This window comes from Gossypium arboreum, chromosome 4 (genome assembly GCF_025698485.1).
Source record: "Gossypium arboreum isolate Shixiya-1 chromosome 4, ASM2569848v2, whole genome shotgun sequence".
NCBI classification, from domain to species: Eukaryota; Viridiplantae; Streptophyta; class Magnoliopsida; order Malvales; family Malvaceae; genus Gossypium; species Gossypium arboreum.
Window position 1 is genome coordinate 770,254 of NC_069073.1, and position 18,147 is coordinate 788,400.

General features: G+C 36.5%; 4 protein-coding genes across 4 annotated transcripts; 2 read left to right on the top strand and 2 right to left on the bottom strand.

Annotated features, from left to right (window-relative positions):
* Positions 1 to 2,967: 2,967 nt before the first annotated feature.
* On the bottom strand, positions 2,968 to 5,635 carry LOC108460288 (uncharacterized). The gene is made up of 4 exons (XM_017759729.2): positions 5,411 to 5,635; positions 4,663 to 4,785; positions 3,724 to 3,826; positions 2,968 to 3,469 (listed from the first exon to the last, which is right to left on the bottom strand). Exons 1-4 carry the CDS (start codon positions 5,503 to 5,505, stop codon positions 3,224 to 3,226), a joined length of 567 nt encoding a protein of 188 aa, XP_017615218.1. The 5' UTR covers positions 5,506 to 5,635; the 3' UTR covers positions 2,968 to 3,223.
* Positions 5,636 to 9,788: 4,153 nt separating this feature from the next.
* LOC108458999 (uncharacterized) lies at positions 9,789 to 11,571 on the top strand. The gene is made up of 5 exons (XM_017758374.1): positions 9,789 to 10,108; positions 10,214 to 10,352; positions 10,603 to 10,823; positions 10,942 to 11,247; positions 11,358 to 11,571. Exons 1-5 carry the CDS (start codon positions 9,789 to 9,791, stop codon positions 11,569 to 11,571), a joined length of 1,200 nt encoding a protein of 399 aa, XP_017613863.1.
* Positions 11,572 to 12,806: 1,235 nt separating this feature from the next.
* On the top strand, positions 12,807 to 13,424 carry LOC108458998 (secreted RxLR effector protein 161-like). The gene has a single exon (XM_017758373.1). It carries the CDS (start codon positions 12,807 to 12,809, stop codon positions 13,422 to 13,424), a length of 618 nt encoding a protein of 205 aa, XP_017613862.1.
* Positions 13,425 to 14,245: 821 nt separating this feature from the next.
* Positions 14,246 to 17,631, bottom strand: LOC108459741 (synaptotagmin-3-like). The gene is made up of 12 exons (XM_053027181.1): positions 17,422 to 17,631; positions 16,905 to 17,003; positions 16,780 to 16,830; positions 16,571 to 16,694; positions 16,360 to 16,478; positions 16,185 to 16,286; positions 16,012 to 16,086; positions 15,822 to 15,898; positions 15,495 to 15,744; positions 15,037 to 15,414; positions 14,750 to 14,878; positions 14,246 to 14,682 (listed from the first exon to the last, which is right to left on the bottom strand). Exons 1-12 carry the CDS (start codon positions 17,530 to 17,532, stop codon positions 14,554 to 14,556), a joined length of 1,644 nt encoding a protein of 547 aa, XP_052883141.1. The 5' UTR covers positions 17,533 to 17,631; the 3' UTR covers positions 14,246 to 14,553.
* Between the last annotated feature and the right edge of the window lie 516 nt (positions 17,632 to 18,147).

An 18,147-nucleotide genomic window follows, 5' to 3' on the forward strand; every position in this document is an offset into this window, starting at 1 on the left:
TCGATTTAGTTATTAATGTTTTTCAAATTTTAATTTTTGATTAATCAGTCGTTAAATAATTAACGAAAAATTAAAATAAATTATTTTATTGATATAATAATAAGTTTAAAATTAATATTTATATATTTTATTAATTTAGTCGTGCAATCTTTTACTAACGTTGTCTATCATTACAATATTCGAACAAGCTTAGCAATCCTAACTCGTCCTTTTTGTATTCCTCTAGCGGCCATAGATGAAACTATAAAGATATCATGTCCAAAAAGTGAAAGTATTATCTCATAGCATTCTCCTATAAATAGCATTGTTAGGAAAAATCTTAGAAGTGTAATCTACTAGGTAGCTGATCTGGTTCCATAGCAATTGAAAATCTATTTTCAAGTTAAGAATTTCTTGAATAAATAAAAATGTATTTGTCCTATTAGTATTTCGATAGCAACTTCCATTTGTACTGTACATAGGACGGGTAAGGGGTGTTAATACGTTCATGCTTAATAGGATTTTTTCCATATACGTTGTCATGCACACATTTTGTATTTAGAGTGGGTTTGGATGGGCAATTTGGTGTAGTGTAATGCATTTAGCTTACTTTTTGTCTCACACTATAGTATCTAATCTCACCGCCACTGCTGTTTTTATACTAACTGCAGGTAAATGCTACCCATCCAAACTTGCCCAATTCCATAAAAATATGTGTTGATGTTAAAATGCGATGAAATTCTACTTATTTGATACTCCAATCTACTTTAGCTTATAAGAATGCATCCCATCGTTGTGTACAATTACATCATGATCTTTTGTACAAACACTTGCCAACTGAAAATGATAGGTGCGCTTGCAGAAGAGATTTGTGAAAAGTTGGAATCTAGTGTAGCTACAATGTACTGACTTCTTACTACAATTCATAGTATCATGATCCAACCCTGGTAAAATCGACATGGGAGGCTTGATATGAACATGCAGACCAACAGCAAGAGAAACCGCCATTTTCGCCATGAAGTCAGCTGCAAAATTAGATTCACTGAATATATGTTTGAGCTCAATTTGCCAATCTTGGTCCAACAAATCTCTAATCTCTTTGACAGTACTCGAGACTCCCTCAACAGTTCGATCTGAAGCCATCTACATTGCAACTTTACTGTCGCTCTCAACTTGCAACCTTTTTGCTCCCAAGTTCCATGCTAGTTTTAGCCCATCCAATAATGCCCAAAGCTCCGATTCGAGTTCAGAGCAAGCCCTAATATTCCTGCAAAAACCCAGCTGCCAAGCCCCATACTCATCCCAAACTAAACCCCCTGTAAAGGCCTAACTAGTAATTTGTTGAACAGACCTGTGTTTGGTGCTTGCCACCCGTCTACAGTGAGGCTAGAAGAAAATGGAGAAAATGAAGTTGATGACAATGGCGGATTCCTATTGGTTCGGTTGTTTAGTGTGGCGAGAATTGTTTTTGATTAGCTTGTGTTTTGAACTTATGTTATGGCTTATGTTTGAACTTATTTTATGTGGAACTTTGTATTATGTTATGAATGATTTATTAGAATTATAACCACTTTAGTTGTTATATATATATATATATATTAAGTCAATTGACTCTTAGCTCGATTGATATGAGCATTATTGTCAATAGAAGAGGACATAGGTTTACGTGTATTGAAGCGCATCATCATTCTGTTTATGGGTTGAGGAGGGATTATGTTTAGGTTTAAGTATTGTGTCAAACAAAAAGAGAGTAAGTAATCAATATTTTTGAACAATTCATCACTTTTTATAGTTAAATAATTTATTTGAAGCAATAAAATAACATAAATTCACAGCAGGTTGGAACTTTTTTATAAAATTTGGAGGTCATGTTCAAGGTGGGCATCTTAAAAAAATTGTCGAGGTTAGGGCACAAGTCTAAAATTTTAGTTTGGGATCGGGACAAGCAGAAATTTGACTCACCCCACTTCACCCCATTACCATCACTAAATACCACTAAATGTAACATCCCTTAACTTAAACCGGTGATAACCCAATCAGACGGTACCACATTTGATGCCTGGGGCATCTCCAATGATACGGTATATGGTCAATGTCTATATAGAGATTATTTGATTCTACTACCTTTATACAATGAACCTATGTTGTTAAGCGGTAACTCTAGGCCATATAACACGTTTACCTCGTACGTTTATCTAAGCTTTAGAGCAAAACATTATCGAGAGATGTATGGCTATGGGTATCAACGCCAACCCTTTTGGTATCTATACTTGGATCCTCTATTTTTCTATTTTTGGCTACTAACTTTTGAGGGTCTCAATGCCATCACCCTAGGTATCGAGACTTGTGTGCTAAATTGCACGATTTAGGCTAATTTATGGTTTCTTTGCTAGTAGGAAAGCCCTACTCTTGCTTGAATAACATTTTAGCTAGTTGACCAATAGTTTCAAGGCCTAAATGGCTATCTAAAGCTTTGCCAAGTCATTTTCTAACCTCCAACCAAGCTACCTATCATCCTACAACCCATACACAAGCTTAATGCATACTTAAACTATCACTCTTTAAGCATAAGGATCTACTTATCAAAATCAACCATACCTAGCATGCATTTAGCCAACAACCCCTACTTATGGTAAAACATAAGACATATCGCATATATATGATTACATAAGATAATAGTCAAGACCACCTATGTACATGCCACCAATGGATAAGTAAAAGTCAACAACAACAAAAATATTACATAAGATAGTTGTGACTTGTAGGAGATGATGCAACTCTTCAAGCTTCATGTTCGAACTTGTGCACAAGAGACAACAACTATGCGAGGAGTACTCGATATGTTGCCATACATCCCAATGAATTGTAAAACAACATAACTCTGATTTATTCAAAACGAACTATAAAACAAGAGTCATTATCATTCTTTATTCACCAGCTTTGAATTTAAAAAAAAGAGAACTAATTTCAAATATACACAATGTGCAATTTAGTAGCATAATCTTATTATCTAATCAATTTGGTGGCATCTTAAAAAAACATGTTGCATTGGGATCCCAATTATTTCAAAATCCTACAAAATTTCTTACCCTGTATCAGATGCAAGCAATTTAGAAAACTTGGTCCAAAACATCCAATGACATAACAAATTTAAGCAGAAATCAGAAAGTAAAAACCTATAGCAATGGTCTAAATGAAGTTCAAGTTAAAATAATCAGCACTGTTTCACCAAATACGGGTCATCTCAAAAGCCACCACCGACTGATCCATTGAATCTCTCAACTCGCCTCTCCTCTTTAATTTTTTCAACAATTTTCAATATCTCTGGACTGGAGAAACGTTCTCGGACAAACTTTCTCTCCAGCTCTTGTCTCTCCTTGATTGCACTAGGGTATGGGTTTGGTGGAGGTTTCTTTCCTTGAAGACGGGCGATTTGTTTTAAACGAGCATATGCTTTCTTCTTCTCCTTTTTCTCCTTCCGATATTCCATCTAAAATGGGATGCCAAGAGTTAACAAAATGTTCATAAGACTTAAGCAACTTTTATCACTATCCATGTTCATAGAACCCACCATAAATTACAAGTTCATGGCCTATGAATAGTGATGATGAACTCATGAACACAACAGGCAAAAAGTAACAAGGACAGTTCCATTCAACAATCATCAAAGCATGCACTGGCAATTTATAGAAGCAAAAACCAAAAACAAGAACAACAGGTAGTCTCAGAACACAAGAAACATACATCAGCTACGGCCATTGCTTCCTCCTCAGTGACTCCCTGCTCTTTCAATTCAAGTACTCGCAAACCAAATAGACGTGCCGGTGGAGGGTCATAAGCAGATATTCTGCATGGAAGCAAGGCACAAACTTAATCAACTCATCCACCATGTCTAATATGAAACCAGAGTAAGAAATCATTCAATCAAAGATTAAAAGAAAAAACAAAGTAACAAACTATTAAAAGAAGCAAAACATAGAGATCTCTTATTTCGGAACTGCATGAAGGATAAATTCATGTCGATCAATCATCCATAAGTTAATATCAGATGCATATAAAAGTTGCAGTGAGTTATCAACCAAACTTCCATTGTGCAGAATAATTCCTCAGTAAATCCATATTATGACTCACAGGAGTTTCTCCAGAAAGAATTCTTTTTACTCTATGTTACTTGAGACTCCACGAGAGAGTAGATTATTTGAAGGGTCCTTAGAAGGCCATATCCCTAACTCAAATGTGTTGGACACAAGTGCTTTGAGAAAAATGAAGAGTTAGAGCAACATACCATACCTTTTACAATCGTTTTCAAAATTCAACAACCAAACAAATAGATATATCCATACACATGTATAAACAAGAAACCGTTAAAATAAAAATGCAAATTCAGAAGATTTTAAAAAAAAGCACATGAGCATCTCACTCAACTATAAGCAAAAGATCATATTTGCACCATTTGATATCTGCATCGTATCCAGTTAGCATCAAGAACACCAAACTCATAAGACTTGATTTGTTTTCTTCAGACAAAAGATTAAGAAAACGAAATACCCATTTTCATTATTAACACAGTGATAATTCAAGCCAAATTGGCTCTAAGAAGGCATGTCTAAATCTATTGTTCTTAATACCATGTTACACACGAAACTGAATAACAAAAACATAGTAAAGGAAGGAATATTATACTTGATGGCATCATGACCTTTCGCAACCGGATATTTCTGGAAGAACTTTTTAATGTAAACATCCTCTGGGAGGCTGATTGCCTTAAGTTTTCCATCGGGACGAGGAAAGGTTGCCGGCGGAGCCCTGTAAAACACAAAACCACGTATCATTCATAGATTAAATCAGCTAAAATTCTGTAGAGACAAAGTTTAAACCCTAAACTAAGGACATGAATGCCATAATTAATTAGTTATGGACCTTCAACAATACAAGGGATAACAAACAAGTTCATAAACAACATTCAGTCTCTTAATCATATTTCACACATAGCAAAGTTGCAAATCGGAGCTTCATAACAATACTTCAGCTTCAAATAAATAAAAACAAGCCTTATATTTTCTTTTCCATATTGCAGCAAAGCAAGTGGCACATCATCTAAGAAAAATAAAACCTAGAAAGTGAAGTGGAGTCGCCATTCTGAAGCTAAGCCAAGAGACTAAAAGTTATTTGTGTTCGTTTTCGAGTAAAAGACGAGAGAAATCAAGCAATTAGGGTCATCAAAATAATCCGATTTTCATTACCTACACTAAAAATTAACTCATTGGAACAATTTAAAGAAAACCCAGATTTTCAAATCCTAAAACAAAGCAACTTTAATATCCATTTCGATTTTAATTGTAAAAAGTTAACAAAACAAAAGAAAAATAAGCTGAAACCGAATTTAAAACATAAAAAAGGGGGAAAATAACGGGGAGAGAAAGAGACAAACTGTTCCATGGCTTTAAGCCAAACAGGCTGAGGTTTGGCTAAACCATTGACGAGTTTCCTTGTTTTCGTTAACAAATCTCCTTTCATGAACGACATGTCTGCGCTTTTTTAGTTTGCTGCCTGCTTTTCCCTTTTCTTCTAGCGGTAGATTTCTCCTCAATTCAGGAAAAAGAAAAAGAAAAAGAAATCGAAAATTTGCTCGGCTAAGTGGCTGGATGAATTGGGTAATGGCTATTGGCTATTGGGCTTTTTTTCATTTGAACTTGCTGATGGAAGACCTTCTTTCTTTCTTTCTTTTTTTTTTTTTGTTCTTTCTATTCAAATGAATCTTTTTGGATTTTTTTTCATTACAACAATGCTTTTTTTTTAATAAAATTGATTAAGTTCCTTAGGAGATGGACGGTATGTTTATCTGCAATTAGTGTAAAAATAACGGTGACATTGAGATTAAATACTGTAACAAAATTGTAGTGTGAGACAAAAAGAAAACTAAACGCACTATACTGGAAGTAACACTCATCTAAAAAGACTCTAAATCAATAGTCAAAGCTTAATAGCGAAGATATTGTGTTTCAAGCTATCAGAATTTGTGTTAAGTTTGAAGCAATTCCATTCTTTTACCTTTTAATTATTAAAAATTTATCTAATTTCATTAATATTTTTCAATGAGAATTCACACCTAGTTTATGTAGGGAAAAATTCAAATTTGAGATTATAAAATACTCGTATCTCAATCTTACCATTAAGAAAATACATCATTAACAAAAAATTAATAATTTATTTTTGATAAGGGTTGAGATAAGAGCCCAATTGAAGTATAGCAACCTTTAATCACCATTATGAATTTTTAATCCCCAAGGGGAAGAACTTGTGTTGAGCACAGTGGTTATGAAGGGCAACAATAAGGGCCTAGTGTTCTTTATGCCTCTATACGTTTTTTAAGTCAAATTTCATCTTTCACTACAACTATTTTTCATTAAATTGTTGAATGCTTATGTAGAAGTTGGAAATATGGTTAGGTAGTTATTAAGTTTATTTAGTTTATTTAGTAAGCGGTTAATAGAATGATATTTATGAGTCAACTATTGTAAGTTTATTGGATAATGGGATGGAGTAAGAAATTCTTTTACTCTTGGTTAATCGATTGTTTTCTTATTTCAATCGATTATTTCATTATCCACTGATATCTTAATATGGTATCAGAGCTTCCATTTACTGTGATGATAGTAGTGGAGGCTGCTAATTAATCAACTTTCTTGCTTCGTGGTCTTTCTTTGCTTTTGTTCGTGGTTTTTTTTTTTGTTTTAGTTTGCTTCTACTTTCTTACTTTCTTCTTTGTTGTGCATTTCTTCGGTTTCTCCATTACAATGACCATTTCAGATTGCAATGGCAGAGGTGGAGAGTCAGTCACCATGGACTTCAATAATTTAATGTATTTGCAGCCTTCAACCACATCAGGCACTCAATTGGTTTCGCATAAGTTAATGGGTCATGAAAATTATGCTATTTGGAGCTGATCCATGTGAATTGCTTTCCTGGCCAAAATAAGGTTGGTTTTGTTGATGGATCTTGCTCAAGAGAGTCAGTGCAATCAATCTTTAAGTCACAATGGGATCATTGTAATGCGATTGTTGTTTCATGAATTTTGAACATTGTTAATACCGATCTGTCCGCTGAAATCGTGTTTGCAACAAATGCTACCAAATAGTATGGAAAGACCTTAAGGAACATTACGATAAGGTCGATGGGTTATTTATCTTCTTTCTTCAGCGGGAGATTGCTTTGCATACTCAAGGTACTTTTTAGGGTTTTCAATCAGATGATTGGGTGTTCAATCAGAGGTGGTTTCAAGAGGTTTTTTGGTGCTTTTTAGGGTTTTAGCTACTGTCTGGTACTACTCCGAATTGTTTGTATTAAGTTTTTGGTAGTGAAAGCAAGGGTTGGGATCTCTGTTGGACTATTATATTTTGGTAAGTTATTCTGAGGTTGTAACAATAATTGTACCGAGACTGCAATGTTGTCGCAACACTCAAATCATCTTTTAGAATAATATGTATAGGTGAGTTTACTACATACCATGAATTATCCACTCCTATCTCTACCAATGCCGAGTCAGGTGAAACCACTGCATGTATGATAATTTCATCGTCTAAATGGGTTATTGACTCAGGTGCCATAAATCATATAACTGGTAATCATGAGTCCTATTTTTCTTCTTCTCCAGTGATTCGTCACGTTCTTCTGTTGCTTTTCTTTTCTGGCTTGACTGACTCTCAACATCAAAGTTCAGTGTCAGGTTACCTTGGTTCCCTAACACTTGTTGTTGGTTGCCATCATTTACTGACTGGATCACATTTATGCCCTCTTCTTTAGCATTCTCTTATTGGTCCGATGAAGGATCCTCCATACTCTTTAACCAAGTTTCAAATATAACTTCATTCTCGAGCTCTGAAATATCAATATCAAACGTGACACACTCCTCGTTGGTTGGGTGGTATAAGAGGGTTCCATTCAGGCCAAAACTCGGGGATTTCTTACTACATTCCCCAACTTCGAAGTTGCCCGATGTAAAATAACTGCTCGTCGTAAGCCCTGCCACATCCAGTGCCACCTTCGCCATTTTTAGCTTTCCATGTTCATTTTTTTGCATGGCTCTGCATGGATGTTTATGTGCTCCGACCGTTTCAAACTGTTGAAGCCTTCCCTATCATTAAGTGGTCCCCCTACTATGTTAGGGATTACCATACTGAGAGGTGAACCCTCACCAGTATTGAAGTTCCTCATGGGGATTGTATCTATTTCGGCCAGATTCAGTGGCCCCTTTTTTGTCGACCTGATTCCTCCATGTCCTGCAAATCGATTATGGTCGAACTCGAAACGTCAGAGGGATCAAAATCAGGATCACCAACATCACCTGGATTGGTTCCTCCAAGACTGGAAAAAATGCTTGATCCCAATCATCTTCCTGGTTAAATAACTGAACAACTGTATTTCTTTTCTCTGGTCTTCTCTCATAGGCATGTATCTTGTTAATGAAGTTGATCCCATTCCTATGCCAACGTTGTACTTTTTACCGACCCTATCCATCTGTTCGTTCAAGCTTCGTATTATCCATTGTGCAGTTTGGGAACGTGTGCCCTATTCAATCACAATTCCTGCAAAACTTATAAAGTACGTTTCATATCTAAACTCAACCCAGATTCGGCGTTTATTGTTCACTCTAACGAAGTATCCCTCCATTAAATGACTTTATGGGTCGAACGCCACCTTCACTCTTAAATACCGGATATTCAAGGGCACTATCCCATTCCAATCAACTTGCAGAATATTACTAACCAAAACTCCTATATTCAATGCAATATATGGGGTTATGTACTTATGTATTCTAAGGATAAACCCCATTTTTTCACCCAAATGGGAGCACTAAGAAACTGGAGATTTCTCAGTACCATACCAGGCCTCCATTGGTCGAAAACAAAAAAAGCTCCATCAAAGGTCCATGGGTTTTCAGCAAATAAATAATCTCTGTTCATTGGATCATCAAAGTGCACTACAAACAGTTCTCCAACCTTTCCCATGACTGTGATCCTGTTTCTCAGTCTCCAACTCGTATTGATTTTTTCTTGGAGTCTATGGATGGAGAACCATCGATTATCTAGCATGAACCCCACCAGACAGTGTTCCCAGAACTCCACTTGAGCTGCAATATCATAGTCAACCAGATCTAAGATCGGTCCTCTTCTTGTCTGATTCCTAAGGAGATGCCAAGGCAAAGGTCATTTCAAATAGGAAATGACATCAAAGTCGTGTTAAGCATTGGCCTGCAATGCAACATCTAACCAGTGACAAAAAAAATTCAGCAGCTCACCATGCAGATATGCTATGGAGCAGAACCGAATGCAGCAACTGGTTTTGTTTCATTTTGATCATTTTGTTCCTATGTAACTTTGTCTAGTTATCTTGTAATCTTGTTCAAAAGTTAGTAGGATTAGAACTTGATTTGAAATTGATGTAATAGCTGATATGTCAGCTAGCTTTTTATGTAATTCAATCTTGTATTAGTTGAGTATAAGTGGGAGCAGTTACATAATTAGGTAACTGAACATTTGCTATGTAACTTACATATAATTTCAAATTTGTTGAATGAATGAGTAGTTATCCGGTTACAATATTGTTCAAACTCTTTTCTTTTCAATTTTTACTTTGGTTTCTTCTTGGCTTTTGTTTTGTTTTGATTTTGCTTAAGTTGCTGCCATTGTTCCAACAAATGGTAATCAGAGCCTAAGTCTTCGAGGGCCTCTGTTGTTGGTCGTTTTTATTTTAAGAAAACTAAAGCACGAGAAGCAAGAGTTTGAAGCTGTTGAAGTTGTTTTAGCAGGATGAGTTTCACTCCACCTCCACCTCCAGTGTTTGCTGGTGAGAACTACCACATTTGGGTAGTCAAGATGAGAACATACCTTCAAGCACAAGACTTGTGGAGTGTAGTTGAAAATGATTTCGAGCCACCTCCATTGAGGGCTAATCCAACAATTGCTCAAATGAGGCAACATGCTGAGGAAAGCACAAAGAAGCATAAAGCCTTGGCTTGTTTGCAAAATGGGGTGTCAGATGTGATTTTGACCAGGATAATGGCCTACAATTTACCCAAAGAAGCATGGGAAAAGCTAAAGGAGGAGTTCATGGGTTCAAATAAAATAAGGTAGCAATAGTTGGTTAATCTCAGAAGAGATTTTGAAAACTTGAAGATGAAGGAGTCTGAGACTATGAAGCAATACTCAGACAGAATTATGGCTACTGTCAACAGCATAAGACTCCTTGGAGAAGACTTCAGTGAGAGCAAAGTTGTGGAAAAGGTCATCACCGCCCTTCTAGAAAGATTTGAGTCCAAAATCTCATCATTCGAGGACTCAAGGGACTTGACAACCATTTCTTTGTCTGAATTGGTGAACTCCCTTTATGCATTGAAGTAGAGAAAGGCAGGAAGAACATCTTGAAGGAGCCTTCCAAGCAAGGGCCAAAGAGAGCTCCAGTTCAAGCCAAAAAGGAAAGAAGCCTTAGTTTGATAAGAGGGATAAATCAAGGAGAGATTCAGGAAAGAGGAAGTTTCCACCATGTGTCCACTGCAAGAAGACCACACACTTGGAGAAATATTGCTGGTATAGGCTAGACATCCAATGCAGGAGCTGCAAATAGCTTGGCCAGGTTGAGAAGGTGTGCAAGAACAAAGGCAAGGCACTAGCTCAACAGCAAATTCAAGCTCAGGCTGCTGAGGACCTTCATGTCTTCACAGCCTCCTATTTTGTATCTTCAAGCAAAGTCAAATCCAACTGGCTAGTGGATAGTGGCTGTACACATCATATGGCTGCTGATGAAGGTCTATTCAGAGATCTAGACAGAAGCTATGCTCAGAATTGGCAATGGAGATTTAATTGAAGCCAAAGGCAAGGGCAATGTGGTGATCAATACTAGTTCAGGTAACAAGGTTATTTTAGATGTGCTTTTTGTACCTGACATTGATCAAAATCTTCTTAGTGTTGGACAATTGGTTGAAAAAGGGTACTCATTAATTTTTGAGAATGGTACTTGCATTGTCAGAGACACATGTAGCCAGAAGTTGGTCTCAGTAGCTACGGCTGATAAGTGTTTCATGCTTAACATGAATCAGCTTGAAAAGAAGGCTTACACTAGCCTTGTTGATAGTACTGGCCTTTGGCATAAGAGACTAGGCCATGTCAACTACAGATCACTTGATCTGCTGCATAAAATGAATATGGTGGATGATATGTCAAAAGTTGAAGTAAAAGACACAGTGTGTGAAATTGTCAACTTGGCAAGCAGGCTAGATTGCCTTTTCCAGCTAAAATGGCATAGAGAGCTCGAGACAAGCTTGAGCTAGTCCATTCTGATGTCTATGGACCAATGAAGAATTCTTCTCTAAATAACAACAGGTATTTTGTGCTATTTATAGATAACTTGACCAGATTTTGCTGGGTCTACTTCTTGAAGCAAAAGTCTGAAGTGTTTGAGGCCTTCAGCAAATTTAAGGCACTAGTAGAAAACCGATCGGGTTGCAAAATCAAAGCCTTGAGAACTGATAATGGCAGTGAGCATTTGTCTGAAAGATATCAGAAACTGTGTGAGGAATCTGGTATTCACCGTTAGTTCACAAATGTTTATACTCCTCAACAAAATAGAGTATGTGAAAGGAAGAATAGAACAGTGCTGAACATGGCCAGATGTTTACTGTTTCAAAGCAAGCTACCAAGTAATTTTTGGGCTGAAGCAGTCAATACTTCAGTATATCTCCTCAACAAGCTACCAACTCATGCTGTTAAGGATAAGACCCCCTTTAAAGCCTGGCATGGACTCAAGCCAACAGTTTCTCACCTCAAGGTGTTAGGATGTGTCTGTTATGCACACATTCCTGTTGAAAAGAAGAGCAAACTTGAAGAAAGGGTTGTCCCTGGAATATTTGTTGGCTATAGTAGTACAAAAAAGGGGTACAGTGTGTATGACCCTTCAACAAAAAGAATTCTGGTAAGTAGAGATGTAAAGTTTGATGAAGATAAAATTTGGAGCTAGAATGGTGCTGATGCTAAGCTAATTAAGGACGATCAGTCCAACAACAACTTAGAACCAGCTGAAAACGAGCTAAGCAATGAAGACTTTGATGATGCTCCTGTGAGAGGCACCAGGACCATTGCAGATATTTACCACAGATGCAATACTGCATTAGTTGAACCATCAAACTATGAAGAAGCTGCCAAGGACAAACATTGGAAGAAGGCCATGGAAGCTGAGTTGGAGATGATTCATAAGAATGAGACTTGGGAACTAGTGAACAGACCAGATCACCAGAAGGTAATTGGTGTCAAATGGGTTTTTAGAACCAAATATAATGCTGATGGCTCTCTGAACAAACACAAAACAAGGCTCGTGGTGAAGGGCTACAGTCAGCAATATGGTATCGATTTTATAGAAACTTTTGCACCAGTAGCAAGACTTGATACAATCAAGCTGCTGTTTGCTTCAACTGCACAGAAACGTTGGAACGTTCACTAGTTGGATGTTAAGTCAACATTTCTTAATGGCTTTCTGAGGGAGGAGATTTTCATTGAGCAACCAGAAGGCTTTAAAGTCCAAGGATAAGAGGACAAGGTTTTTAGGCTGAAGAAGGCCTTATATAGCCTGAAGCAGGTGCCAAGAGCCTGGTATGACAAAATAGACACTTATCTGTCTAAGCTCGAATTTGGAAAAGAGTGTTAGTAAAGCTACACTCTATGTAAAGAGATCAGAAGGTGAAACTTTATTGATTGTGTCACTCTATGTAGATGATCTACTTGTGACTGGAAGCAAAGAAGAACTGATCAGTGAATTCAAAGAGCAAATGCTAGAATATGACAGATTTGGGAGTCATGACATACTTCCTTGGCATGGAAGTAAACCAATCTTATCAAGGCATTTTTATCAGCCAACATGCCTTTGCATTGAAGATTCTCAATAGATTCTGCATGGCTAATTGTAAATCAGTTAGTACACTAGTAGTACAAGAAGAGAAACTAACTAATAGTGGGAATCAAGACAAGGTCGCTGAGAAGGAATATCGAAGCCTAATAGGCTGCCTGCTTTACTTAACTGCAACTAGGCCTGATATCATGTTTGGTGTTAGTCTCTTGTCAAGGTTTATGCACTGCTGTAATGTGACTCACTTTAAAGCAGCTAAAAGAATCCTCAGATATGCCAAAGGAACATTGAACCATGGAGTTATGTTTAAGGAAGAGAATGAGCTTAAACTAATTGGATACTCAAATAGTGACTGGGCTGGCTCTGTTGATGACATGAAGAGCACCTCTGGTTACTTCTTCACACTTGGCTCAAGGGTATTTTGCTGGAGTTCAAAGAAGCAACAAACTGTTGCTCAATCCACAGCTGAAGCAGAATACATTGTAGTTGCTACAACAGTGAATCAAGCTATTTGGCTTAGGAAGTTGTTATTTGATTTGAATGAAGAGTAGATGGAAGCAATTGAAATCAAAGTTGATAACCAATCAATAGTTGCCATAGCTAAAAATCTAGTATTTCATGGTAAAACCAAACATTTTAAGTTCAAGTTTCATTTTGTTCAAGAGGCTGAGCAATCAGGAGAAATCAGCCTTGTTCATTGCAGCTCACAAGACCAATTGGCTGACATTTTGACTAAGCTACTTGGTGCAACAAGATTCGAGGTTTTAAGAAGCAAGATTAGTATATGTTGCATACAGTCCAAGGAGGAGTGTTAAGCATTGGCCTGCAATGCAACATCTAACCAGTGACAAAAAAATTTCAGCAGCTCACCATGCAGACATGCTATGGAGCAGAACCAGATGCAGCAACTGGTTTAGTTTCATTTTGATCATTTTGTTCCTATGTAACTTTGTCTAGTTATCTTGTAATCTTGTTCAAAAGTTAGTAGGATTAGAACTTGATTTGAAATTGATGTAATAGTTAATATGTCAGCTAACTTTTTTATGTAATTCAATCTTGTATTAGTTGAGTATAAGTGGGAGCAGTTACATAATTAGGTAACTGACCATTTGCTATGTAACTTACATATAATTTCAAATTTGTTGAATGAATGAGTAGTTATCCGGTTACAATATTGTTCAAACTCTTTTCCTTTCAATTTTTGCTTTGATTTCTTCTTGGCTTTTGTTTTGTTTTGATTTTGCTTAAGTTGCTGCCATTGTTCCAACAAGTCATCAAACGAATTCCGTTAACCGAATTGATACCCAATTGACTCGTGACACCAAATAAAAAATTTAAATAACAGTATAAATAGTCTAGCATCATCTGAATCAAAATTGAATGCTTAATTATTCATAGATGAGTCCTTTTACGTATAAAAAATTCAATATCGGAATCCCAATAAAATAAATGGATTAATATTTAACATCAGATTTTTACCTACTATTCTCATCCCTAACAAAATTTAATTTGATATTGGTGTTCACTAAAGTAATATATTGTCTTGTGTATAATTTTGAGTTGGTGTTTTTGTGTCCATTGAGTCTATACCCTGTGTTTTGAGACATGGTAGCAATGTTTGCATGTTGATGCAAGAAAGTGGAGTGTAGGTTAAAAGACAATCCGACAGATCCCAAATGCTTAAACGGTCGTCCATTTGATGTCAACATGTATCTTCCCGTTCTTGGAATTCATGAGATGGTATTTGGTGTTGATTCGGCCGTTATGGACCACGTCTGTAAGATTGATATCCAGTTTCCCCAGGCATTCCTACAAACACAAACATGCAAATAGATTATTATATATGTCTGCAAAATGGATGGAGAATGAAGTATACCTTGGAATGGAAACCAATGCCTTTTCGTCTGCTCATAACTTGGATACGAATGGTGTCATTTAAAGGAGGCTCCTCCAGCATAAATTGGAACTCTTCATTCCACAGCGGATGTCGTGTTTTCTTTATTTTCTGAAATTACCATTCATTCACCACCTCAGAAATGATTGGATTATACATAACTCTATGTGTTTGTGTGTGTTTGTGTTCACTAAACAAAAAGAATATATATTACACAAACCTACTTACCCATATACAAACATAAGTAAATAAAGAAGAAAGAAATGCACCTTAGTCTTCTTTTTGTCGCCTCGGAATCGGATGACAGCATAGGGATTATTGTGGCGTAGACCTTCAACATCCTCGGCTCCTTGAACCGTAACCGAAAGCAAACCTGCTCCACTTAACACCTCACTACTATTCTCAGAGGGTCTTTCTTGACTGCTTTCCTTTCTGGAAAGTATATCGCCTATACCATCTACTTTAATGCTTTCCTCTCGGAACGGCGCATACGTCAACTCGATCACGATATTCCCTCGTGGCTTCTTATCATAAGGATCTGCAATGAATGTGTGCTTCAGCAAATCCAGCTTAAATTCCTTGGTCTCATTGGCTGTAAGTAGTTTCAATGGCACGAACTGCATTCCCAGCCGATCATGAGTACCCACCTGCACTCACAAACATCTCATTTCTATTCTGTCATCAACTAATTAAAAACTCCATCCAATTCCAAGAAGGATAAAGAAACCTTGTCCCAGTCGAAGACTTCCAATTGAAGAACTTGAGACTTGGGGTCCTTTACCACCAGCTTGAACTTCTCATTCCATACGGGATTCAAATTCCTCTTCTTGATGGATGTTTTCTTGGCTGGCAAACTCTCTCCAGTTAGATTTAATTTCACATAAGGATCCGATGTTCCCAGGAAGTCCATCTTTAAGAGCTTATGTGCTCGTACTACCTTCACGTGTAGTATTCCCACTGGCTTATTTATAGCCACTCTAGGAAACATCAAAATATACTACTGTTAAGCACTTCCATTTTCTTTTTATCTATAATACTGGGAAAATATACTTACGTTGAAGGATCAAGGATAGGTATCTCTAACGATTGTGGCCAAAGATAAAGGCTTGCGATTTGCAGTTTAATTGTTCTCTGCAAGCAATTAAAACAATTAGTTCACATCTCCTTGGACAAAAACATCAGCTCCATAATAAACCTCAAACATTGTCAAATCTACTTGTATATCGAAATTACCGGTACAGCACCTGGATAATATGATAAACTCCGGGTATAGACATAAGATCCCCTCCAAGAACATTCAATCCGAAGTCGATCTCGGGCTGCAAGAAGACGATAAACACCATCAACACAACACGGTATTTCAATTTAACGTTCAGGGTTTAGGGTTTAAAACCTATGAATGTTTGGAAATACTAACTCTTTTCAGCAGAGAGACTGAAGCATTTGCAAAACATGGTATGGTTGGAACAAGAGGTTTCAAAGTTACCCTTGGGGCCACAAGTATTTGCATATCTACAACCTGTGAACAATAAATAAATAATCAAAACTTTCAATGATAAATGATATTGATGTCATACATGGGTTCGACTTGCCTGAATTGTGATTCGGAAAGTCAACAGTTTGACTACCAAAACTATATTTGGATTGCCAGCCCATCTAACTGCTGGTTCAAGAACTAGTTCGTTCTCATTAGTTTCACAGATTTTAAAACCTGCAAATAGTGAAATACAGATTTCAATTTTCATGTGTATATTCCAACATAAATGTAAGAGTATTGATTGTTTGAAATCTATAGGAGCATACCATAAATATCAGGAGGAATTGTTCCGAGGCTTAAATTTTCGAAGGCAATGGTTTTAATCTGAAACATCCCAACATACTCTGCAAACATGGGTTCTGTCATGCTTCTTATTGAAGCACAAATTGCCTGTAGATTAAAATTAAACTCCACCTTGATAACCTAAAAAATCGAAAATTGGATAATCTCAAACTGTTTAAACTCATCAAACAACCTTATTAAGGTATGGCCACATGTCAGCAATGATCTTGTTCAGCCAATCTACCTGCATCAACCCAAAAATAATCATAATCCTGTATTATCGTTAGGATTGACGGTTATACAAATTGAATGACTTACTCTCTCATAATCAGGGCATTTTACCCATAATGGAATATCATGAAGAAGATTAAGCAAAGCTGTGTTATCTAGCTGATTCACCCGCCTTGTGATGGGTTCCTGTAACTAAGCATGCTTTAGCTGCATGATAACATCAAATCTCAAGCTTTTCTATCCCAAAAAGATTCTCTAAGTTGAAATTACAGTAAAAAAAAATCCATAATGGAAAAGTAATTATAATGTGGCAGTTATTAAACAGAACCCCCCGCCCCGTCCCCCACCTTTGTTAAGGCTTTGAAGAAATCAATAAAATACAACCAAGCTTTGATTCATTCTTATCTCTAAACCAGTAATAGCAAAAGCATTATAGAACAAAATGAAGGAAAGAAACAAATACCCAGATGAAATCCAAACAGGAAAATAAATGGAAAAGGGTTGAACTTTGACATGACAGACAAAGTGAAAATAATTAGAGCAACAAAAATCCAGATTCAAATCTAAATAAAAAATTGAAGGTGAGGGTAAATTCTGTGTTTACCTGAACAATTTTGGGTTTAGAGTAAATGAAGAAATAGAATCCAAGCAAGAGTCCAAATGGAACTCCCATTCCAAAACCAATAATTCCCGTCAAAGTACTCAAAAATGCCATTTTCCCCTTTATTTATTTTCTGTTTTTTTTTAATAATCAAAAAAACAGAATTAGGGTTGATTTTAGAGACAGAAGGAACCAAAATAATTGATTTAGAATGTGGGAATTTTGTTTGAAATTCAGTTATATTCTGTTAAAAGGCGCTGTTGGGTATGGGGATTTGTGTTGGGCCATCTTCAAAAAGTAGCGCATCACTGATTCTCATGGTAACTATTTATTCCATGACAAGGTAACTCTTTTTTAGCTAATTTATTCTTATAATATATCTCACAAAAACTCGATTGGATTAAAAATAATTAAAATTTTTTAAATTTTAAATTATTCGATTTTTTGAGATAATTTGAATAAGTAATTTAAGTTTTTAGTTCGAGTCGAGTTTGCCGTAACCATTTTTTTGAAAAACAGGTATCAACTTGGAGAAAAACGAAAACGGGAGTCGCCACCAATCTTTTTAGGTGTGATTGGATCACCTCGTAAAAGTGGTTGTTTTTAATAAATGGTTTAATTTATTTAAACAACGATTTTAGTCCACGTAAATCAAGAAAATAAGTTCGGGAGTCGGTTACGAGCACCCTCGCAACGCCCAAAAATTGGTACCTAGTTGATTAATTAGTG